The following is a 26,677-nucleotide window of genomic DNA, read 5'->3' as shown; positions in this document are numbered from 1 at the left end:
CATTTCTAATTCAATTATTTTTAAACCAGAGTTTGGCATTTTCTATGCATAATATGTCATCAAGAAATAGTGGTAGTTTTTTTTCCTGTTCAATTTGGAGTTTTTTCAATCGTTTTGTGTAATTGCTATTGATAGGACCTACAAATACTATACTGAATATTAATGTTTAGTGTGGGCAAGATTTCTTATTTTCATCACTTACTATGATGTTGGCCATTAGTTTATTATCTGTGGTTGTTTTAATATTTTGATGAAGGTTGTTCCATCTATAGCTATTTTTAATTTTTATAATATAAAAGGATGCTGGATTTGAGAAAGTGCTGCTTACTTCTTGGTCATTTTGCATGATACGATTTTTGTCCCTTTTGTTGATGTGATATACCACATTTTTTGTGCATTTTTAAAATATTTTATTTTAACACCTTCATTACAAACATGTTTACTTCCATATAATAAACTGACCCTTCATTCCTGGAGGGATTCCCCTTGAACATGGTATGATATTTTAATGTATTTGTGAATTGAGTTGACTGCATTTTATTGAGAGTTTTCATAACATTATTCACATAGATATTTACTTTTTTGTGTTATTTTTGAATGATTTTAGAATTAGTATAATTACCCTCAGAGAACGTATTTGGGAATTTTTCTTTTTCGCTTTTATTGGAGGGTTGAGGGGATTAGTATTCTTTTTTCTTTTTAATCTTTATTTAAGCACCATGATTACAAGCATGATTGTAGTTGGGTTTCAGTCATAAACAGAACATCCCCCTTCACTAGTGCAGCATTCCCACCACCAATGCCACCTCCCTCCTCTCTGACCCCTGCCTGTATTCGAGACAGACATTCTACTTCTCTCATTCTTAAACATTGTCTTACTAGTTGTTAGTGTAGTTATTTCCCTAACAGCATTCACCATTCTTTATGGAAAGCTTCATATTGTGAGCCGGGATTAGTATTCTTTTTTGGAGTTGCAGTGGCTATAAGGTTTGAGCTATATACTTATTGGTGCTCAGAAGAGGATTGATGTTCTTCTAAAGTTTGGTAGAATTTACCAATGAAGCAGCTGGTACTGAACCTTTTGTTTATTTGTTTGGGATTTGTGTATGGGATGACTTTGTTGTTGTTTTGGGCACAAGAGGTGACGCTCAGGGGTTACTCCTGGCTATGCGCTCAGAAATCCCTCCTGGCTTGGGGGACCATATGGGACGCTGGGGGATTGAATCACAGTCCATCCTAGGCTAACGTCAGCAAGGCAGATGTCTTACCGCTCTGCGCCACTGCTTCGGCCCCAATGGATGACTTTTGATTATTAAATCTCCTTACTCATTGTAGTCTGTTCAAGTTTTCTTTTTTCTTTTGTTTTTTTGGGCCACACCCATCTGTGCATAGGAGTTGCTCTCCACTCTGCACTCAGGAAATTTACTCCTTGTAAGTTCAAGGAACCAAATGGGATGCTAAGGACCGAACCAGGGTTGGCTGTCTGCAATGCAAATAATTTACCAGCTATGCTATCTCTTTGACTCCTGTTCAGATTTTTTATATTTCTTATTCAGGGGCCAGAGCGATAGTACAGTGTCAGGGTATTTGCCTTGCAGTAGCCATTGCATCCCATATGATCCTCCTAGCCAGGAGCGATTTCTTCCTTTCTTTTCTTTTTTTTTTTATTGTGACTGAAGTTCATTGCACAGAATTATTTACGATACATAGTGACAATGAATGAAGGGCATTCCCACCACCAATGTTGTCCTCCCTCCACTCTTGTTCCCAGCATGTCTCCCACATCTCCCTCCTTTACCCCCTAGAATCCTAGTGCAAATGGTCTCAGCCTTACAGCTTGTTATAGGTTGGATATCTATTCTGTTTGGTGTTCCAGTCTGGTCATTTTTTATTTACACTACATGTTCATTTGACTGGTCCTGGTATCATTCTTTTCCCCCCTTAATTTATGAGGCTGAATGATTTAAATTACGCTATTCTGTTGGAGATAAAAAGGTTAAGGAAAAGAGGAGAAAAAATTTGGTATCAACTACTAAAAAAAAATCACTGAATAATATCCACAAAAGTGGAAAAGAAAGAAAAAAGTGGGAGAAAAAAGAGAAGGAAAATAATATCAAAAAACAAACAAAGAATAAAAACAAAACTAGAAAAAGTGCTGCAGTGGCAGGGTTTGTGTTACCCCACCTTTTTTTTTTCCCCTGTATAGGCACAGCAAGTATTGGGGAAGGAAGGAGATTCCCGTGGCTTAAGAGATTCAGGGTTTCTCCATTCTTGAAGCATGTTGTCATGGGAACAACCACTGGCTCCATACCTTCTCATTGCCATATTTCAGGGTTTTGTTTTTGTGTTTTTTTTTTTTTTTTTTTTTTTTTTGTGGTGTCAGGAACCTTTCTTCTCTGTTGTGGATGAGAAAATAAGGCCACTATAGCAAACAATCTTGGTATTTGCGCAGGTCTAGGACAGGGCCTAGGATACAGTCTTTAAGGTTCTAGAGGTACTGTTCCTCCATTGTTGATGTGTCCAGTTTTCTGTTTCACGTGCTCCATGTTTTTGCTCGTTCTCTAAGCTGAAGTCTAGGAAATTATGGTTCCAATGGTTCTGCTCAGTCTCTGTTGTCAAAATTGGGCCTCTGTACTAAGAAGTCTTGATTTTTGTAAAAGACCTGGGCTATAGCGTAGGGTAGGGTTTTCCTTAATGGTCTCAAGGTACGTTCTGCCCAGTCACAGTTGTCAAAGTCAGTTTTCTGTAGTTAATGCTCTTATTTTTCATAGTTCAAAGGACGATACATCTTCTGATTTCCACATAGTGTTAGGTGATGTGATAGGACCTCCTGGTCTTAGGTCAAGTTTTCATTTCCTCGCTGTCCTCGTTGTCATATTAACACTGGCACAAGTATATCTCTCAATGCAGCTTAGTTCCTGGTGTTGGTGCATGGGTTTGTTTCAGTTCTACGTCTGGGATCTGGGATTTGAGAAGGAACTAACACTGTTCAATCTCGTGGAGACTGAGTTGTATCCACATGACATATGTCCAGGATGGGAGGCACCCTTGTATAAAAAGTGTGAGTTCTTATCCTTAGAAGATAAGATCTTGTGTCTGAGTCCATGATTTCCCCTTATTTACTGTGCCTATACAAAAACGTATGGTGTCCTTTTGTATTGCTGGTGCTATTCCAGGTAAGGATGACAGGCTACACGTTCAGTATCTGTGGGTGGTCTGAGCTTTTATCCCAAGCTAGACGTTTTCTTGGTATTTGACCAAGCAGCACCAAAACTGGTGAGGGTAGAGAAAATATGTATATATAAAAAATAGAATATATAGATAAAATTGATATATATATATATATATATATATAAAAGGAAATTGAGAAAAAAAAAGAAGGTATTTGAAAAAGAAAGTGATTGGGGAGGCTATCTGTATGTTTAGGAATGCATATCTTAAGGTACATTATTATAAAGGTATTAAGCTAATGTAGGCAATATAGGCCTCCCAATTAGGTCTTCTGAGATATTCTTGTGGGGAGCGAAAGCCAAGGTACTTTTTTGTATCACAGACTTTGGTCTAGAGTTTAAGATATGATTTGCGGCATTTTGGAGTCCTATAGTGTCCTTGAGCTGGGGGTTTTGCTGCAGCTGAATTCGGTATCATGCAACCGTCCATGATTTGAAGGTGATGAGAGGGGTCACAAGCTTGAGTCAGGAGGCTTATTGGTTGTGGTTTCTTGCTGAGACACAAGATGAGGGATCAAGAGGGTGTCGTTCATTGAGGAGCTGGATGGTGGTCTGTTGGGCAGGAGGTCAGTCTTGGTGCCTAACGAATTAAAAACTGAGGGTAAAAAGTGTTAAATAAGGGGGAGATAACAAATCCAGGTTAGGATGGGGGGGGGTAGAAAGGTCTCTGGGTGTGGAAAGACAATATAGAAGAAGGGCTCTATACATTGTATAGATAAAATGTTTAAGACTAAGGCTCAGTAATCAGAGAGGACAATTGTATAGAAAATAACGTTCACTTAGACACTGACTTCAGAGATCTATTTGAGTGCTATCCTCCATACATAGGATATTCCATTTCCTTACCTACAAATAGTCAAGAATTAGAATATTTTGGACTATGTTAAAAAGGGTATGCACCCGCGCGCTTTTGGAAAAGGTTGAGATAAATCTGCTTTGGCTAGCTGTCCGGGGATTCTTTGGCTAGCTGTCCAGCCCAGTGCCCACCACATACCAGTGCAAGGGACCAACTCCTGGCGTGTGGTGTCAGCGTCTCCAGGCCCAGCCGTTGCCTCTGTAGCTTTCGAATGAATGGATAGGGGCGGAGTTTTGTTCCACCCCATCCCATCCTCCAAGGCCCTGGTTACCGGATCAGGCTATGAAGACCATTCTGGCGTGGGGGAATCTGGGCCCCCAGACTGACTGGCAGTCCGGGGGTTCTTTGGCTAACTGTCCAGCCCAGTGCCCACCACATACCAGTGCAAGGGACCAACTCCTGGCGTGTGGCGTCTGCTAGGAGCGATTTCTAAGCTCAGAGCCAAGAGTAATCCCTGAGTGTCACCGAGTGTGGTCCAAAAACAAAAACAAACAAAAATTTTTCTTATTCAGTATTAGAATATTTTATACTTTTTGAAATTTGGTAATTATAAACGATCCAATTTGTTGCCATGTAATTATTATAACAAACTTTTCCTTTGTATTTCTGTAATATCTGCTGAAATTTCTCTTTTGGTGCTTTCTCACTTTTCATTGAGTCTGGTTAAAATTTTGTCAGTTTTGTTCTTTTGAAAATTTTTTAAGAGACGAGCTGTTTGTTCTGTTGATATATCAGTTATCTTTTAAATTTTTTTGATTTCTTGTTCATTAGTTTCTTGTCACACTTTAGTAATTTTCTTTTTACTGTTGTTTTTGTTTTATGTGTAAATGTAGATTTCTTATTAGATTTTGTTTTCTTATGTTTCCTTCTCAGTACCAGTTCTTCCATCTCATAGCTTTGCTCAGTCTAGTTTTCATTTCATTCACCTACAAGTATTACCTTTATTATATTATCTTTGATTTTCTAACGACCAAATAGTTGTTCAGAGGCATGTTGTTTGTTCCTTATAAAAGAGTAATTTTCCATTTTCTTTTTCTTTTTATTGATTTTTAAGATTCAGACCATGATCCTAAAAGATTCTTGCTATATACTCTAGCTTCGTGATTTTTATTATTATTATTTTTTGTTTGTTTTTAAACTTAGCCTGTTCTGTGAGCATATGAGAAGATTGTGTATTATTGTCTCATCTAATTTGTATCTAAAACTATTGTTGATTTTCTGTCTGGATAATCTATCCATTGCTTTAAGTAGAGTGTTAATTTCCTTACTTTAATTTATTTTGCTGCCAATGACTCACTTAAGCTCTATTACTATTTGCTCTATGTATTTGGTTGATTCTGTATTGGACACTTATTAAAATAATTATATCTTCCTGTTATATTGATTCATTCATTATTATATAAAGTTCATTTCTATTCTTCAGCTTTTGGGGTGTAATTCTTTCTTGTTGTTGTCCTCAGAGCTACTTGCCCTGTGCCTTGTCAAGGATCATGCCTGTGTTCAGGGTGGTCACGGGCTTGTGTGGTGTCTGGGATAGAACTGGTGTCTGTTGCATATAAGTGTTTTAATCACCTGTTCAATATTCCAGTCCCTTGATTTTTAGGAATCTGAACTGAAATAACAATTTCAGTCTTTTAAATTTTGTTTCTGATTTGGAATATTGGTTTGCATTTCTTCATCTTTTTCATTTTTGTTTTGGTCATACCTGGTAGTTTTTAGGGCTTACTTTTGGCTCTTCACTCAGGGATCATTTCTAACAGTGCTTGAAAGACCTTCTGGGTACCAAGGCTTTATCCTAGGTCAGCTGTGTGCAGGACACTAATCTACAATTGAACTGTTATCTTTTTGATCTTGTGTTGTTATTTTGGTTTTGTGATGCTTTTGAGTTATTTATTTATTATTTTGTTCTGAAGGTACTTAAGCCCATATTAACTGTTCTTTTTTTAGCATGGGGAGAGGGGCTATGGCAATTTCCAGCTACTGTTGTTAATGTCCTGGGTGTTGTGGTGCTGGTTTGTGTTTACCACACTGCCATATCCGTCCTCTTTGGGATCCAGTTGCTGGGCAGAGAAGTATCTGTGAACATAAGAGAAGCACCATGGTGGAAGACTTAGTGAGAAGTGTATTCTAGGGCATTTTCTTTACTATTTGCCTTGCTGGGAGTCTGTCTGGTCTGGTGTACTCCAGCTTCTCTTTTGTGGGCTTCATTTGAATCAAGGGCTATTGCCTTCACCCCATTTGTTTCCCCTTTTTAGGGTCTTCCTCTGGACTGGTTGACTTGTTATATTTGTTCCTTACTACAGATAACTGTCTTTACACATTGCTCTTTATCCAGTGTCCAGCGGTGTGTGAATGTTCTCAGTACCCACTTTGGTGCAGTTACTGAAGTATATAGTAGGTGCTCTGGAATACGAGTGGTGACTCTTGGTAATTGTTCTTGGGAGTAAAGCAGGGAATTCCATGGCTATCTTAGTACCAGTCCTTCCATCTCATAGCTTTGCTCAGTCTACCTTAAGCAAGTATATGCTGGTAGTAAATAAAATATTTACATGTGAATATTTGGATGGTATTTTTTGTTGAAATTATATCAGTAATGATAGTTGTTTTTTAAGCTTATGTTTTGATTGGTGCAAAGAAAAACTAAATATTTCGTGGTGCCTTTTCTTTGTTGTTGTTGTTGTTGTTGTGAGTGCAACCTTTATGTCATTTAGACTGCAAACTCTTGAGAGGAGTAGATAAGCTCTCCTTAAATCTTTTCTTGAGATTGAAATGAGGTATTTGTTAGCTACAACCACCTATTAATTTTCAGAGTAGTTACTTTATTTATTTACCTTTTTTTTTTTTTTTTTTTTTGGTTTTTGGGTCAGACTGGCAGTGCCAGGGGTTATTCCTGACTGTCTGCTCAGAAATAGCTCCTGGCAGGCATGGGGGACCATATGGGACACCGGGATTCGAACCAACCACCTTTGGTCCTGGATCAGCTGCTTGCAAGGCAAACGCCGCTGTGCTATCTCTCCGGGCCCACCTTTTTTTTTTTTTTTAAATAATGTTGTTATAGGTTCTACATCTGACAATGATGGTGAGGCTTGCAGTTTCTGGGATCAAGTTCTAGATTTTGTACTTCTTCCAATCATGTGTTCTACTATGAGCTCTATTCTTAGATGTGGACCCTGGTTCATTCTGCTGTGGGGCAGCACATAACCCTCCTGAGTAACACTGGGGTAGGACCCAGAACCTTAGTGATGCAAGGCATATTGAGCCATTCCTGGCTTCTACTTCTCAGTAGAACTCAGTGGAACTGTGGAACTCTCCTCCCCATGTTGTAAGATACTTCATGCATGTACAGTTTAAAAATAGGTGTGCTTTTTGGTGACACCGAATGATCTTAGAAAAATCAGGACTTCAACTATCTACATATATGTGCATAAAATTTTACTAGTCGACTACGAATTTAAAATATTTTGCAGGTATTTTACCTTTGAGAATGATCTAGATTTCTTTTCTGTATTTTCAGCTCCTTTCTCTTTCTTTTAGGCAGATCTGCACGTAAATTATTGCAGAACAATTAATGCTGCTTTAGTCACAAATTATTAATCTTTTGTTCATAGTGTATATAGTCTTGCTGCTGTACTTGATTCTAAAATGAGGCTTTTTAATTGTGTTTTCCAGGAAGATATGAATTTAAATGAAGATAGAAAGGCACCATTGCGGGAAAAGGACTTCAGTATCAAAAAAGAAATGGTGATGCAGTACATTAATACTGCTTCCAAGACAGTAAGTAAAACTGTCAAGTTGAAAAATACTGCTCCAACCAACATGTTGCAGTGTGGAAAACAATGCATTTGTCTAATGAAGTACTTAAATTTGTGGGCAGCTCTAGTCGGAGGACTTTCAAATGTATAATTAAAGGCACAGTGTGTGTGTGTGTGTGTGTGTGTGTGTGTGTGTGTGTGTGCGTGCGTGTATGTGTGTGTGGTGTGTGTGTGTGTTGTATATATATGTGTGGTATATTTATTTATTTATTTTGGCGACACCCAGCAGTGCTTGGGGCTTACTCTTGGCAGAGATTATTCTTGGTGAGGCTTGGGGACCAAGGTACTGAGCACCTTAGCTGCTGACTATTTTATATGCTTATTATAGACATTTCTAATTTTCTAACTTGTGATTTTTATATTTTAGCATCTCACATTGCTAAGAAATGCTGATTTGTTAGTCTACTCACTGTAAGACATCTTTCCTTGTTAGTGAATTAAGAGGGTTATTGATTTTTAATGTCATTTATACATTGAGGTAATGTTTGTATTATAGAAAAGTGAGATTGATTTTACTCTTACTTCCTAAGTCAGGATACATAATAGTGGCTTAGAGGCATATCTTTAACATGAGTTTCTCAATGGGTGAAATTATCTTGTAACACATTATGAATGTAGTTATTGAAAGTAGCATTAAGCTTCTACATAGCTGCCAATTTTCTGGGGAAACATGAAATCTGTGGGTGGAAGTAATGACTAAATGTCTAAGAAACTATAGCACACAGAATCAATTTTTTTTTTCATGGAACAACAAATGACTTTGACCAGTCATATAAAAATTGAATAAATGGATTGGGCAAAAATATAAAAAGGAAGCTAATGAAGGGATACAGAAATGATTTCAACTGAGTTTAAGATAGAATTGGGTTAGAGAAAAAGAACTTAATGGACCAGAATCTTGACTCGGTAATTTCTGTTATGGCCAGGTACAATATAAGTTATTTATGCTTTGCCTCCATTTATCTACTAGATCAGTCACTCTGCAGTATTTTCTCTTTTTTGGAAGAATGACTCAAGTGATGTTTAATTTTTAAACACGTTTCATGTTTTGGCAGCCTGATGTTCAAATGAAAGATCACTGAGTTCTGTACTTTTTCCAGCTTATCTTTTGATAGGTGGGCTCTATTCTATTGTTTTGGCATTAATTGCTTTTGTTCCTTAAAGATAGTTAGAACCTCACAAATTAGCATCAGGGGTTTAGAGGGCCAAAGAATTTGTGTTTTGGATTGACTGACTTATGGTCTGTTTTATATGCTTTTTATCTCTAATCTTCAGTTTGTCTGATGGGACTAATAACTTCATTATAGGCTTGCTACTAAAATCAAATGGGATTAAAAAATACTTCCAGTCAGTTGTTTGCATATATTATCAGAATTAAATGTTTCATAATTAGAAGATTACAGATGATTTGTGACTGGCTGTTTTTTTTAGTAGCAATAGTGGTAGAAGCTATTGTATTTTATTTTTGTGATTTATTATTTGCTGTTGAAATTATTAGGCCATAATATGTAGATCTTCATTAATAAAGTTTGCACTTTGTGATTTTCCATTTTTCAGACATTCACTTGTTCAACTCCTGTTCATTTGTAACAGTCAGGTAAATGAAGACCTGAAGATGGTGCACCAAGATAGTGCCAGTGCTCCTTCTAGTAACATATGCATGTGTAAGAGAAGATGAAATATGTGGAATACTCAGAGTAACATGAGCAGATATTATTTATAAGATGAGGAAATGCTTAGTGTAGAGCATTCTAAATCCAAAATCTTGAAGGCACTAAATTACAAGGGAAAATGTATTCTTTAGAACTGGTTTAGAAAATCTCAGCATAGGACTGCATTTTACTTCTTGAATTTCACATGATAAACATTTCTAAATAGAAGAACAAACTGTTTTGAACTTCAATATAGCAAATCTATTTGTTTGTATTCACTAATTTTAAACTTTAATTTACCAGAATTAGATAATTGGATTATCAGGATTGAAGTAGATTAGTTATCTAGAGTATGATTAAAGCCTTGATTCATTTCATTAGTGAGTGAAAGATCATGGTTTTTTCTTTGAGGGTTCTATATAATTTGGCAAATAGTTGCCACAGTAGAAAGTTAAACCTGACTGTCATCTTTTTTAATTTTGGAATTTTTTCATACTTATTTTAATTGCTACTGAAAAAAGTTTTTCTAATATAGATATACTAAATTTATTCATTGTCTTACAGAGGTTGTGAGGACTTGGTGTTACTTGTACTTTTGATAAGATTTAGCCTTTGAATTTTCTTTGGGATTTAGGCATTAATGTTATATTTTGGCAAATAGTATTTACGTTTTACATTTATATGTTTTACCTTCCTTCTCCCTGGACATCTTCATTTATCTAGTAGACTTGGCTATGTCTCATGCAGCTGATTTTAAAAAAGCCAATGAATTGAACTAGATTATGGATCAGTTTGCCTCTTACCCTCACCTCTTCCACCACAACTCTCACTGTCTTATTTTTTCATCTATCTATCTATCTATCTATCTATCTATCTATCTATCTATCTATCTATCTATCTATCTATCTATCTATCTATCTATCTATCTATCTATCATCTACCTACCTACCTACCTACCTACCTACCTACCTACCTACCTACCTACCTACCTACCTACCTACCTACCTACCTACCTACCTACCATCTATCTCTTCTGACTGCGCTCAGGGATCTTGTGTGTGTGTGTGTGTGTGTGTGTGTGTGTGTGTGTGTGTGTGTGTGTGTGTGTGTGTGTGTGTGTGTGTGTGTGTATTGCTGACCATATGGGTTCCTGGAGATTGAACCTGGGTTGACTGTATGCAAGGCAAATGCCCTACCCACTAAAACAATAGCCCTGGCTCCTCAGTGTCTTATTTTTCTTGTCTAATGTTTAATTTTCAACTTTAGAAATAATTACTAGGTTCAAGTAAATCAATTTGATTTTCACTTTCTCACTTTTCTTTGTTGAGAAAAATTACTGTATAACATTCTTACATTTTATCCACTAGAAGCACAGAAGAACCAACCAGTAGTTTTACGTATCCTTGTTAAAGTTAACATAGATTATTTTGTGCTTGTATTTCAGGTTAGGGATTTCATCAAACCACTTCAACACTCCTGTAACACAGAAACTTAGTAAAACATTGTGGTTGGAACTTGTTATAAGACATTTACCTTATTTATCAGCAGTGCTCTTGCTTATTATAAACTCTGCCTGTTTGTTTCCAGTTTTGCTTGCTGACTAGGAAAGAATTTCAGCCTCAGGGCAATGAACCAATTTCTTGTTAAGAGTGTTTCCCAATAATCTACTGGGTACTATAATTTTCATTTGTGCTTAGATAGGACAGGTTTTATTTATGTACAATTAAAATTATCTTCCAAAAACTCGAATCCATCCAATTTTCTTATGACTACTTTCTAGGTAGCACCATTGGTGTTTAATGATCTTTGCTTCACTGTGTTTTTGTTTAGGAAGAAAATAATGAAGACACCAATCATCTTTTTTATTATAACAAATTATATTGGGTTAAAATTAGAATAGTAGGGGCTGGAGCAATAGTACAGAGGGTAGGGTGTTTGTTTGCCTTGTAGGTAGCCAGCGCCCCAAACAGTGAGAAATAACTCCTGACTACAGAGACAGGAATAGTCCCTGAGCACCACTGGATATGGCTCTAACCAACCCAAGTTAGAATGGTATATTTTTGATTTAAAAAAACAATCTCCCGGTAGTTAAAATTTTTCTTTCTTTCTTTCTTTCTTTCTTTCTTTCTTTCTTTCTTTCTTTCTTTCTTTCTTTCTTTCTTTCTTTCTTTCTTTCTTTCTTTCTTTCTTTCTTTCTTTCTTTCTTTCTTTCTTTCTTTCTTTCTTTCTTTCTTTCTTTCTTTCTTTCTTTCTTTCTTTCTTTTTCTTTCTTTCTTTCTTTCTTTCTTTCTTTCTTTCTTTCTTTCTTTCTTTCTTTCTTTCTTTCTTTCTTTCTTTCTTTCTTTCTTTCTTTCTTTCTTTCTTTCTTTCTTTCTTTCTTTCTTTCTTTCTTTCTTTCTTTCTTTCTTTCTTTCTTTCTTTCTTTCTTTCTTTCTTTCTTTCTTTCTTCTTCTCTTTCTTTCTTTCTTTCTTTTTTTTTTTTCATTTTGGGCCACACCTGGTGATGCTCAGGGGTTACTCCTGGCTATCCGCTCAGAAATCATTACTGGCTTGAGGAATCAACCATATGGGACGCCAGGGAATCGAACCGTGATTTGTCCCAGGTTAGCATGTGCAAGGCAAGCGCTGCTGTAGGCGGCTTCACGCCCTACTGTTTGCACCACCACTCTGGCCCCTAAAATTCATCTTTTTCTAGCAGTTTTGTAGGACATACCAGACATGCTATTCATCACTAGCATTTACTAGTACTTTAGAGTCTAATCTGACAAAAATTATGTATTATTAATAGTTACATTAGAAGTCATCTCGGGTTTTTATTGGTCATTGTGTTTCTTGGTCTAAAATATTTTACTATGCTCAGGTGTACTTTCTAGATTTTATTAAATGTAGTTAAACTTATTTCTAAAAACCGAAGAAGAGATAAAAACTTTGAGAATACTGTAAGAAGAGGTTGCTTTTTGGCAGAGATGAACTGATGTGAGATTACTTATATGAAATCAACCTTTAGAAGAAGAAGAAATGGCTCTGAAGAAATGAGTGAAGATTGAAGAAAACTATTAGTCTATCTAGTTGCTTTTCAATGAAACAAAGACAAGAGAAGAAATGGCTGCAAACAATGGTTCTCAACCAAGTTATCAATTATAGTAACATGGAAAACTTTGAGAATCAATATCTGAACTTTAACAACATTAGATGAACTTAAGCACCAGTATCTAAGAAAACCTCCTGGTGATTCCAGTATACAGTTAGTGAAGAATGAGAGCTACTGGACTGTATATGAGTTGTAGTACCAGATGTATTTTACTATAAAACAACTGGGTGTGTTTTTTTGAATATTCACTAATGAGGCTAAATATGTCATTGTGTGTTCAAAAGTAGTTCACATGTGAATATAATAAGATGACTGTTCAAGTGGCATTTTGTAGCTACAGATTCAGACCTGGCTATTTTATAGTAATCTTAGATTACTATAAAATAAAATTTAATTATATAATATATATATTATTTTTCTTTTTTCTTTTATATAATATATATTTTATAGTAATTTTTTTTTTTTTTTTATGTTTGGGCCACACCTGGCGGTGCTCAGGGGTTACTCCTGGCTGTCTGCTCAGAAAAAATACTCCTGGCAGGCACGGAGGACCACATGGGACACCGGGATTCGAACCAACCACCTTTGGTCCTGGATTGGCTGCTTGCAAGGCAAATGCCGCTGTGCTATCTCTCCGGGCCCTATAGTAATTTTTATAGCAGAAATTACTAAAGGAGAAGACTATCAGTTATAAGAGAACAGACTCAACTATTTTGGAAAACAGATAGCCCAAGCAAACAGGTATTAGTAAGAAGTATAAAATATCTGATCTAAAATTCTTATGAATCTGGGACCAATGAGATAGTGCAGAGGGTAATGTGCTTGTCTTACAGTAGTTTTTTGTTTGATCTCTGACACCATGAGCACCACCAGTGGGACTGAACTCTGAACCCTGGTTTTCTTTTTAAGAACCTGCAAAATATTATCTTATTTAATCACACTGTACACAATAGCCTGATTTGTAGGTAAAATTCTAATACATTTTAGCTAGAATGTTTTATATAGAAAAAATTTTCTCAAATGCTATTTGGTTATTGTGATAAATTCATGTTACATGCTTAATTATTTAATTTTTCAGGTTTCAATATAATATACTGGCTCTCTTTCATCCTCTGCAGTTGACCAAAATTTTTGGGTATTATTTAGAATTTAGACATGACATTTTGACTTGGTGAAACTCAGTTTGTTTCATGTTGACCAATAAAACTTTGCTTAGTTTATACTAGATTGACATGATTCTAGTAGTTTTGGGTTAGTTTACTTTTTACTTGGCAAGACAGATGACCCTCTCTTTTTTCACAGGAGTCCTAAAGTCAGTCTTTCTTCTAGTGGTATTTTAAGAACTATTGTCTAGTGGCCAGGAATTGCTAGTAACTAGTAGTTAATGTACTGTTTCTTGGTCTTTTCACTGAGAGACACAAACTTAGTAAAGTTTGGTCCATACCCTGTTAAGGATCACTTCTGGCTTTGTGCTAATTAATGGTGCTACTCAGGAGATTATATATGGTGGCAGGAGTTAAACCTGCCTAGGTCAATTACTAGGCAACACCTTATCTCTGACAGTTCTATTTTTTTTTTTTTTTTTTTGGGCCACACCTGACGTTGTTCAGGCATTACTCCTGGCTCTATGTTCAGAAATCACTACTGGCAGGCTCAGAGGACCATAAGGGATACAAAAGATCAAACCATGGTTGGCTGAGTGCAAGGCAAACGCCCTGTCCATTGTGCTATCGCTCTAGCCCCTCCAAATATATATATTTGTTTATTTAGTGTACTCTTTGTATTGGTTGAGGAAACAGCCAGTGCTCATAGCCATTTATACTATTACTTTTAAATCTTTATTCAGTCTTCTATGAAAACCTTTTTAGTCCTTATTTGATTTTCATTTTTGTAAATTAAGTCTCTTAATGCTTATCAATTTTTTGATTAATGCCTTGCTAGATAGTTTTGTCTGCAGTTTGTTTATTTATTTATTTTAGGGGCCACGCCTGTTTGCGCTCAGGGGTTACTCCTGGCTAAGGGCTCAGAAATCGCTCCTGGCTTGGGGGGACCATATGGGATACAGGGGGATCGAACCTTGGTCCATCCTAGGCTAGCGATTGCTAAGCAGACGCCTTACCTCAAGCACCACCGCTCCGGCCCCTGCAGTTTATTCTTTAGTACATTTTAGCAGTGCTAGAAATTATATCCCACTGAGTGTTCTGTTAATGTATGTGTTCCTTTTGCCATTGGAGTGGTATTACTGGGTATAAAAATTTTTTTTTTCTTGAGTAGGGTGAGGGCGAGAGGCGCCAAGTGTGGGAGGCCCGCTGCCTCGCTGACTGGGAGCTAAAGGGCCAGTAGCGGCCACCACCCAAGGCGGAGGAAAACTTGGGTATAAAATCTCAAGCTTGCGTGTTTTTCCTTAACATCTTAAATGTATTAAGTTGTACAGATCATGTGCATACTGTACATACGTATACATAGATATTAAAATATATCAGGAATAAAACCTGAAAGCATTATAACTTTTTTATGTGCCTTTCCCAACTCAAGAATTACCTCTGTTGAGGCTTGGAGAGATCATTTATAATGCTGGGTATTGAGTCAAGGTTGACCATATATAAGGCAAGCTTCTTACACTATTTTACACTATCTTTCAGATCTCTACTGCTAAATTTAAGTTTTTAATATGTTGTCTTTTTCTCTAGATAGGAGATGAAGTAATCAAATATGTCACATATAAATATAGGCATATATTTAAATTCCATGATAGCATTCTGTTTTATTGCCTTAGATTTCCTCTGTAGGTATAAACTGAATTTTGGACTATTGGGTATGTCTTTAATACACTGTTATTTTCTTAGTCCATTTTATATTTATTTTGTAAATTAAGACATTTTTCCCCTCTCTGAACCTCTACTGACCTTTTTTTTTGTTATATTTCTTTCTGTGTTTTTATTTTTAAATGATTAATTTCAGTTTTCTTATGTTCTTCCACCTCATTGAGTATTACTTTAAATAATACCTGGCATATTTTTCTAATGCCATTTAACTCATTTTTAAGTTGTTTGCCATGGTTTTGTTCTTGTATTTCTTCTTAATGTCAGACTGTATTTTTCTTAGAAATGTTCTTTCTGATTTTGATTTCACTCAATTTTTCTCTGTAGTATCCCTCATATTTTTTCCTGGCAGGGTAACCTATTAACTCATTGTTAAAAGTTAGGACATGGTTTGCTCTAGTCTCTTCTAATGTTTTGATTCTTACATTGGTTCACAGTCAGAACAGCCAAATTTTACCCAGTTTTAGTTGCTTTTCTCAAACTGATCTGCTCTACTTTCTAATGAATACCTCTGAGTTGTTGTGAGGCACCTTGTAGGTTTTCTAGTTATTCTCATAGAGACCAAAGACTGTGAAGATTTTGGTACTTAATGATAGTCTGTTTTCAACTACTTTTTTTTTTTTAAATTAAAAAATATTTTGGGGGCCGGCGAGGTGGCGCTAGAGGCAAGGTGTCTGCCTTGCAAGCGCTAGCCAAGGATCAGGACCGGGGTTTGATTCCCCGGCGTCCCATATGGTCCCCCCAAGCCAGGGGTAATTTCTGAGCGCTTAGCCAGGAGTAACCCCTGAGCATCAAACAGGTGTGGCCCGAAAAACCAAAAAAAAAAAAAAATTTTTTTCCCCCCATATTCGGCAGTGCCTAGGGTTTACTCCTGGGTCTGCACTAAGGGATCATTCTTAGCAAGGCTTGAGGTCCATGTGGAGTTGCTGGAAGGCATTTGCTTGTATTTGGATCATGAAGATAACTTGTTTAGTTAACATTTTGGTTTTGCTGATGAGTTCTGTTTCTGTGGGAATCTTGGGACTTAAGCTATACTGTTGCTGCCTCCTGCTGGATCTTAAAGTTTCCTGATTTGCATGTATTATTATTTTTTCAATGCTAATTTATTTTTGTTTAAGACAATTCATTATTATTAGTGTTCGTGCTACCTGCCCCTAACCTCCTTGACTTTCAGGAAAGAAGATGATTTATTGAGGAATGACATTTTTGTTTCAGCTGCTAGGTCAAGATGTTTCATCCATAAACCTCTATTCATAAATCTCTTAATAGTTCATTAAATATAAGATACTAGTTTTACTCTTACTTTCTGTGTTATCTTTGTGCAGTGCTATCATCTTAAATAATTTCAATAAATTATGCAGAATCCTTTATTATATCCCAATGGTAGATGGAAAATTCAGACTGCCCTTCAGTCTTTACCTGCTATCCTTGTGAAAAAATAGGTCTCATCTGCTGTATGTGTCTATAAATTAGTGAGTGTGTTAAATCTATCACAGCATGAAATCTTCAAACGCTGTGAAAGACTATCTTAAAGAATTTAAATTGATTGCAGATGTTGGTGTAATTAAGTAGGCCTGATGAGCTCAGAATCCTGTTACTCAGATTTGAATACGAATGCATTTAAAAAAAAAATAAAGCTCAATGTAAATTGAGTTCATAGGCATCTGAGAGTTTCTCTCACCTTGTGTTTTAAAATGGTTCAGCAATGTGAAAAGTGATGTGTGACTTCTATAGATACCTGTATTAAAATGGAAATGTGTTATTCATCTTATGTATGTAGTTTTGTGCCATCCATAACCAATTAGAAGTGACATTGAGTGATCATTTTCTTGGTTAATTCATTTGTCTACCAATTTGTCTACCTTTTGTGACTATAATTCAATTTAAAAATTATTCTATAGACATTGAGGAAGTGAGCAAGTGTAGTTGTTATTTCATCCCCATTTTTAAGCAAGAAAAATGAATATAATAGGCCAAATGTGTTAACTTAGATTATAAAAGAATAAGACTTTTTTCTACTATGTTTTGATTAGTAGAACTCCACCAACTTGTAGTTCCTTTGATTTTATGCTGCTCAAATGTGAGAAGTGTTGCATTTGTTATTTTAAAATATAACCTACTGAGTTGCAAATTAGAATGTGATTTCTAAAACAAAGTAGTAACAAGATTAGGCAGAGTGGTTGGTGTGTTCATTTTCTATTTATTCCAAATTGATCCGTGCACATTAAGTAATTATGTTCATTAATTTCTAAACACATTGTGAAATATTATGGACATTAGGATGTGTATGTGTATGTACATTTTAGTAAATAAATTGTAAGGTGGTAATTTTATCTAGTGTATTTTATATATTACTAGTGATCGTAGTCTATTTTTGATTCAGCCTTTGTGTTTTTTTTCCCCAGAAGATTTATTATTACTCTCTAAGACTTAGTTAACTTAGGTAATGTTGATATTGGATATGGAAATATACAAAATTGGGCAAAAATGGGATGGGAAGTAGGGTAATAATAAAAAAATCTTATTTTTATCTGAAAACTTGAATATATCAAGATTTGACTGAGAGTTTAATGAAAAATGAAAAAATAGGTTTGGCTTAATATTATAAGTGAAGTCTTAAATTTGATTCTTGGGGTTAGAGTAATGGTATAGTGGGAAGAGTACATGTATTGCATCTGTCCAGATTGAGCTCAATCCAAAGCACCCTGTTTGGTCTCCTGAGCCTGACAGAAGTGACGTCTGAGTACAGAGCCAGGTATAAGTCCCAAGCACTGCTGAGTTAACCACAAAACAAAACACACACAAAAATGGAACAATATATATATATATATTAACCTTATATTCTTAATCTTTGCAATATAAAACCAAGGTCTTTTCAGTAGGAGGGCATCCTACTTTAGTTATTCTTCCATAGGCATACCTGTGAAACATCCTCTGTGACCTTCATTTGTGTTGTTAGTTTGACCAAAATTTGAAATTTATTTATTTGTTTATTTATTTATTTTTGGTTTTTGGGTCACACCCGGCAGTGCTCAGGGGTTACTCCTGGTTGTCTGCTCAGAAATAGCTCCTGGCAGGCACAGGGGACCATATGGGACACCAGGATTCGAACCAACCACCTTTGGTCCTGGATCGGCTGCTTGCAAGGTAAACACCACTGTGCTATCTCTCCAGGCCCAAAATTTGATATTTATAAAGTAGTCTTAGTTAAAACAAAAAAGATTTGTGTGATTTCTACAGCATTATCTTTTCTGCTTTATTGCTCATGACTAATTTGAAAACAAGCTTTCTAAGCAGCTCACCTTAATCTTGTCTTTTCTCCATTTCAAAGTAATTTATCAGCGAATCCATTTTTTTTAATTCTCATATAGAATAACAAGACAGGCTATATCACAGTTCATAAACAGTGTAAGGTCCAAGAAAGTCAGTTTTTGGTACTCATCCTATTTAAGTCATAGGAAAACTACAGCATGGTTTTGGACATCTATTACTTTATTTTAGAGTAGTGGAAAATTTGATAATGGATGCCTATCTTTTATATCTTAACAAAAGTCATGCTTTGGTTTCTATGAAAAACTTGATTAATTTTTTTCCTTTCTCTTCCCAAGTGGGCTCCTGAAATACATCTTTCTCTAACCTTTTCTCATAATTATTCTGAACTGTTGTTAGGAATGAAGTAATTCTCAAGACTAACACAAAGAAACTTGTCTCACGCTTCTTGTTGAACTCCTGTGTTTTATATCAGTTCTTAAAATTTTTTATCACCCATGCATTCATTTATAAAAGTTTTGTTCCTTTTATCCAACAAATATTGTAATATCTATTTACAAATAATTTTAACACACTTATTCATAAAATAGTAATATATTACTCTATATTACGTTTAATAGAGATTAAATATCAAATGACATTTGACATTTTTATATATCTTTATTTAAATAGGACATTTGATATTTATGAGTCAGTTTAAAAGAAAAAAAATTTTTTTAGGTGAGGTCACATCTGACTGTACTCAGGGCTTACTCTGGCTCAGCACTCAGGGATCACTTTTTGGGGGCCCATATTAGGTACTTGGTATTGGATCTGGGTCAGCCACAAGCAAAGCAAGTTCCTTAAGTGCTTACTATCTCTCTGGCCGGTTTTTGTTTTTTATTTAAAATTTTATAACATAATGATCATATTGGATTCATGATACAAGTTGACAAACATGTCTTATTTTCTTTCTATTCAGGTATTTTTACAGAATTACAGATAACTTGTTATTTTTAAGAACTATACAATTTTTAAGACTTGACGTCTTTCAGATAAGTTTTTTAATTTATCCCTCCCTCAAAAAATTATACTGTTCTTCAATTTTGAACGTTCTTTTAGCTTTTATTGCTCATTATACCCATTCAGAAATATTCTGGGGATATATATTAATATGCAATCAGCTTTCCAATTTTTCAGAGTTTATTATATTGATTCCATCTTTCTCACTCTAACACTTATTTTTGCTTTTACTAAGGCTCTTCTATTCCTGTGTCTCTAGCCAGCTTCCAGTCCTTATTTAGACTCATTTAACTAAAGACTAGGTTTTAATATGCTATTTAGACTTAAATGCTACCATCCTCTCTGCAGACCCAAGTAAATTAGGATGCCATGTTTTATTTAGCTTTGTTTTTATATACTGTATTATCAGACAAGATAAATCTTAGTGAGACAATAACTCCTTTATTGAGTTTATGCTTGTCTAAAATTGGTAGGAACCATGAAGATTCAAGACTTGTTTATATACACTTTTTGAACAGGTAAACCATTAAAGTTAGTAATCCCGATATCTAAACATCAGAATACCATTTTGATTCTAATCAGAAACGTTATCAAGGAGAATGTTCTTCTTCATTTTTCTCTTTGTGAGCTAGTCTTTTGGAAGCCCAATGATAAGATTACTCAGTGTGTTTCACTATCTATTAAGGAAATACTAGAGTCTGTGTCCTTAGCTTTTCCTATATTAATAGTCCTCCTACTTTATGTAGCTAGCTATCCATTTAAGTAATGCAGAAAGCTACAAACCCAATAGGATAAGAATAACTGATGTGACACCATCTCGACATTGATATAAATGTGTTTGACACTGTATTTCCTGGAGTTCTTTAGTGAACTCTTCAGGTATTCACACTGATGACCTCCTATAACACATCTTCATTATTATTAGAGTAGTTGAAAATTTCTGAGCTAGCATAATTTTTAAAGTAATTAAAGTAAATTAAGTTATCTTGACCTCATACTTGGTTATTTATTTATTTTTTTTTATGGCCATGCTTGGCTGTGCTAAATACAAAGAGTGGGCCTCAACTTCTGGCATGATCTGGGATCATGCAGTGCAGGGGATCAAATCCATTAAGCAATATACTTAACCCCTTTTTGTTATTTTAATAAGAAACTCATTGTTATATATTTTATTTTATTATTTATTTATTTATTTTTGGGTCACACCTGCTGACCTCAGGGGTTGCTCCTGGCTATGCGCTCAGAAATCGTCCCTGGCATGGTGGACCATATGGGATACCAGGTATCAAACTGAGGTCCATCCTAGGTTAGCGCTTGCAAGGCAAATGCCTTACCACTTAGCCCTCATTGTATATTTTTACTTAAATATGAGAATATTTTATAATCTTTAAAATGTATGCCATTTTAGACACATTTTTTTACTGGTTACATTATAGAGTTGGATATCACAGGAACTGATGTGCTTATTTTATTTTCTCAGTAAGTATGTTAATTTCATAGATCATGATCTTTATAAATTTACCCATCATTTTTGCTGATTTTCTTAGAACAAAAAGACTGCTTCAATAATCAAAATGATTAGAAATTCTAAGATCAACTTATTTTGTAATCAAGTAACAGTCTAAGTGCCATTTATTTATTCAGATGTTCAAATTTAAAATTATTGAAATCAAAGCTACTACTTAAAAAGATAGAGTATCACTTAATGATTTGGTCTTCAACCAATATGGAACACTTTCAACTTAGTACTTTGTTCTTTTCCAGTGAAAAGGTATTTTTAAATACTTCTCACATTAATAGTTTTAGTTAAAATATATATATATATATATACAAGAATTTAAATATCATTATACTGAAAAAAAATAAAAATAGGATTTAAGTATATGTAATTTCTATTTAATACTAGCAACACATCCAAATTAATACTGTTTTTTTTTTTGTTTTGTTTTTTTTTTTTTTTTGGTTTTTGGGCCACACCCAGTGACGCTCAGGGGTTACTCCTGGCTATGCGCTCAGAAGTCGCTCCTGGCTTGGGGGACCATATGGGACGCCGGGGGATCGAACCGCGGTCCGTCTCCTAGGCTAGCGCAGGTAAGGCAGGCACCTTACCTCGAGCGCCACCGCCCGGCCCCAAATTAATACTGTTAAGAGTAGGAAATCTGAATGTACAGGGGACGGAGAGATAGCACAGCGGTAAGGCGTTTGCCTTAGACACAGAAGGACGGTGGTTCAAATCCCAGCGTCCCATATGGTCTCCTGAGCCTGCCAGCAGCGATTTCTGAGCATGGAGGCAGGAGTAAACTCTGAGCACTGCCGGGTGTGACCCAAAAACCAAAAAAAGGAAAAAGAATGTACGTTCATAATTAGTCCTCATTTCAAAAATGGTGAATTTTTCAGAACATTTTTCTAATATGAGACATTATAAAGAAGGAATTAGAAAATTCTATTGCTTTAAGATGAGGCATTAAGTTAAAATATTAAGGCTTTTTTTTCCCCAAGAAATCTTAAAAGAGGTTGTAACAGGAAAACCAGTTTTAATTTGTAATATTAAGTATTCAATATTTTTGTAAATATTAAAATTTTATCTAATATTAAATGTGATTCTTTTAATTGTGCCAGAAATTTTGGTAAAAGTCAAAAGGCTGAGTATAATAGGTCCTAGAATAATGTGGCCCTAACATGATATTGTGAAACTCATTGTGCTGTTAACTTGACATTTAGTTTCAGGCTGCCTAAGAACTAACTTACAAATGAGAGGTAAAAATGGAAGGGAGGAAGAGAAGAATAGGCTCTTATTTGTAACTCCTGTCAGGGACTAGTCATGAGAGAACTTTTAAGAGAATCAAAGGTTAACCAAATCCCTCCAATCTGGAAACACAAAAATTGAAACGTATTGTATTTGTAGATAAGACTCTCAATTCAAGAGACCATCTAAATTGCTTTGTTGGCAGAGCAAGGAGAAGATTTAGAATTGTTGTGGGTACAGGTTGGACTAGTACCAAAAAACACTGGTTGGATAAGGAGTTGTCTTAAAGGGAGTTTTCTGGGGCCGGACCGGTGGCGCAGGTGGTAGGACGTTTGCTTTGCACGAGATTCCATCCGATCCTGATCCCCCGGCATCCCATATGGTCCCCCAAGCCAGGGGCGATCTGAGGACATAGCCAGTAGTAACCCCTGACCGTCACCGGGTGTGGTCCAAAAACCAAAAAAAAAGGTGGGGGGAGTTTTCTTTTTGCTTATCACCTGCATATGAAGCTGCCTCAACAAAGAATGTATGTTAACCAAATTCTAGTACATAGGCTGGAACATATATGAATAATCCACATATGGCTCGGCAAGGTGGTGCTAGAGGAGCTAGCCAAGGAAGGACCGTGGGACTGCGGTTCGATCCCCCGGCGTCCCATATGGTCCCCCCAATCCAGGGACGATTTCTGAGTGCTTAGCTAGAAGTAACCCCTGAATATCAAACGGGTGTGGCCCAAAAAACAAAACAAAACAAAAATCCACATACACATTTCACAGAAGGAGGCATGCTTATTAGCAATTAGCCACAGTTAGATACCAAGTCAAGCATGATAGACAGGAAAGCAACTACCTACATCTTCTTTTGTTCCTTCTCTCTGTTTCAGCTTTTAAGTGGCTAGAAGAAATGCTATGAGTAGGAATGAGGGGAACTGTAGAACAAGTGAACACTGGTATAGATCAATAGTTTGGCTAAATTTTTTTGTCTGAGGGCTACATCAAGAATATGACACTTAAAAAAAAGGATATAACACTTCAAGTTAAAATTGAACTTTTAATATTAAACTTACCATTTTTTTGCCTTATAAAATCCACATTTAATTATTGCTTTATTTATTTATTTTTATTCATTTTTTTTTCTGGTCACACCCGGCAGCGCTCAGGGGTTACCCCTGGCTCTACAGTCAGAAATCACTTCTGGCAGGCTTGGAAAACCATATGGGATGCCGGGATTCGAACCCTTCTGCATGCAAGGCAAATGCCTTGCCTCCGTGCTATCTCTCCATCCCCCTTAATTGTTATTGTTATTTTTTTTATAAATTATCTTTATTTAAACACCGTGATTACAAATATAATTGTAGTTGTATGATTACAGGCATGTAAAGAACACCCCCCTTCACCAGTGCAGGATTCCCACCATCAATTTCCCAGATTTATTTACTCCCCACCCCACCCACACCTGTACTTGAGACAGGCTTTCTCATTGTTATGATAGTTTTCAGTGTAGTTATTTCTCTAACTGCATTCATCACTCTATGTGGTGAGCTTCATGTCATGAGTTGCATCTACTGAGAAGATAGGGGGAAATAAGGGTTGGGACTGAGGCAGTAAAATATTAGAAATGAGATTTGTAGGGCAGTATCAAGGTCACAATACAAGATGGATGTTATGGATATATAAAATATATGCATACAATACTATCAATAGGAAAACAAGGAGAAAAAAATTCCAATGACTGTCCCAACATAAACCAGTACTAAAACGGCCCGCCCTACTCCCAAAGTGCATTTCCATTAGTGTAGGGAGAGGTAAGGGGGAAGCCTGAACCCACTTCTGGCCATCTGAGCTGGCACCCAGGGAAGGCTAAACTTATCATTTTACAAGGAAAAATTTACCTAGCCTTATATTAAGTAAGTTATACATGAAACAATATACTATCATTTTTATGGTGATAACCTTGGAGTAAGACTAAAATAATATTGGAGTAATAATCTTGGTGTAGGAGTATTTTTAAGCCAATGTAGATCTAGAAATTTTAATGGAAAAGATAAGTATATTTGCTATTAAAACAACTAAAGATTTCTGTTGAGGTGATGCTGGGGAGATAGGAAACATAAGGTCAGAAGAAATAAACTGGAAAGAAATATGTGTAATATATTATTCACATGTAAAGAAAATTTACGAATTAAAAAGAAAAAAATTGAAGAAAAAGAACACCTACACATTATTAGGAGAAAGATAAATAACCCAGTAGGGAAAATTTAACTTAATATGAACTGGCAATTTTAAGAGATATACAAATGGCAAACAGCCATTTGGAATGGAGTTCAATCTCAATATGTAAATTAAAGTGGGTATGGAAAACATTTTTCATGTCAAAAATAGAAAAGCTGAAAAAGATTACTGACAGTATTTGAAATATACAGCAATAAATGCAAAATATACAGCAATGCAAAATATATAGTAATGCAGTCTTTTTGGAGTATAATTTTACAGTCTTTATCTAAATAAAGACTACCTTGGCAATCTTACACTTTTGAATCTATTTTTATAATTACTTTAAAAGATATACATTTGTTATAAGATTGTTCCTTATAGCTTGTGTAAAATGTCAAGAAGCTATAAGTCCAAAAGCATGCAAAGAATTTAAGTAAAAGCACAATCATGCAGTGAAGGACATTATAATCTATGAAATGAATATTAGATATAATTTGAAAACATGAACAACATCAGAGCATATGTATGGAAAGAGAGTTGTATATACTGTATATGCAGGCATATAAAACAAATAGATGCCCATGTGTATCGAGCCATTTAAAGGGACTATCTTGGTGGACTTTCACCAAATTTGAATAAATATTCACACAGGTCAATTCACATTAGGCTTGGAGCCACCAGCCACCTAGCCAACAACTTCCATTTCCTCACATACTTAAACAAAAAAGTAGTTGAATTAAGGGTGGCTATTAGATTTTGCTTTTTTTTTTTTTTTTTTGTGAATTTCTTGTGATACAGTCTGAGTTTTCTTTTCTGTTTTTATGCTAAAAAATAATGGAGTATGATGGAAAGAGCCAGGGGAGTTGGGGAAAAAGGTCATCCATCTACTGTCAGACTTCCAGATGTGGCAGGATGTGAACATTGAGCTTTTGTGTCTGCTTCTTGATTTTAGGCTATAGTAATCCATTCTTATGCTCAAGAAACTGGGAGGATAAATGAATCAAGTCTCTGGTACTTAAAGGACTGCACAGTTAAATAGGAACAAAATGGATAATGAGATTAGAAGATATATAGTTACATAAAGATATACCCATATATCTTTTCTTACCCTAATCACATGACAAAGAACTGGACAAGTACCTGTCTCTGCTCCAGGGATGGGAATGCAATAGACTGTGTTGTAGTTTAGTGCTTAGATCCTTGCTCTCTTCTCAGCCTCTAGGTTGGCAACCTATATAGTGTAACAGGCTGTTCTTCTGTGGCTTTTCTTATCCAAGTTTTCAGCATTTCTATTAGAAAATGCCTGTTTGAAAGTAATATCTTCTTAGTAGAACAAAATCTGATGTTGCTCCTAACAGAATCCCTTCTTCCTTGTTTACCAAGTCATCTTGCCATGGTGCAGATGGCCTGATAACATGAACCACATTTGTAATAGAAAAATAAAAACAAATCAGCAGAGCTAATAGTGTGCTGTTTTGCAAAGCTTTGAATGGAACTTGGAATAGCACAGATTGATTTTACATTCTTGTGGTAAATTGGCACCCAATAATTGCTTTTATTTGCAGAACTTAAGTTTTGAAACATCTGGTAAATCCAAATAATTTAAATGTTCAGTTTGTGATCATTGCAGCTAGTGTTTAGTAAGCATTTACCTATGTTTGACAGTGCTGGATGGCGTAAATACCGCAGTGAAAAATGAGTGGAACTTTAGAGATTAAGCACACAGTAAAAATAAATTACTTCACTTAATATATATATATATATATATATATGTATATATATATATATATATGTATATATAAAATGCATTTTTATTTAGGGTTGAGAAGGTGCTTTTTTTGGGAAGTCTCCACCTGGTTTGATCCCTGACTCTGCATATACTTCCTTGAGCACCATCAGGAGTGAATCTTGAGCACTTATACATATGGCGTATAAACCTTGAGCATTGCAGGGGTTGGCCCAAAAGACCAAAAAAAAAAAAAA

General features: G+C 35.6%; 1 protein-coding gene across 1 annotated transcript in view; it reads left to right on the top strand.

Moving 5' to 3' along the window:
- DIAPH3 (diaphanous related formin 3) overlaps nt 1-26,677 on the top strand; it is a 552,109-nt gene that overhangs the window by 82,312 nt on the left and 443,120 nt on the right. Inside the window, 1 exon segment of the mRNA XM_049778724.1 lies at nt 7,756-7,860. Within this exon segment, the coding sequence (XP_049634681.1) occupies nt 7,756-7,860 (105 nt within the window).

The sequence above is a fragment of the Suncus etruscus genome, chromosome 8 (genome assembly GCF_024139225.1).
Source record: "Suncus etruscus isolate mSunEtr1 chromosome 8, mSunEtr1.pri.cur, whole genome shotgun sequence".
NCBI lineage: Eukaryota > Metazoa > Chordata > Mammalia > Eulipotyphla > Soricidae > Suncus > Suncus etruscus.
Note: the sequence above shows the minus strand (reverse complement) of the source record. Positions and strands in the feature narration are given on the sequence as shown.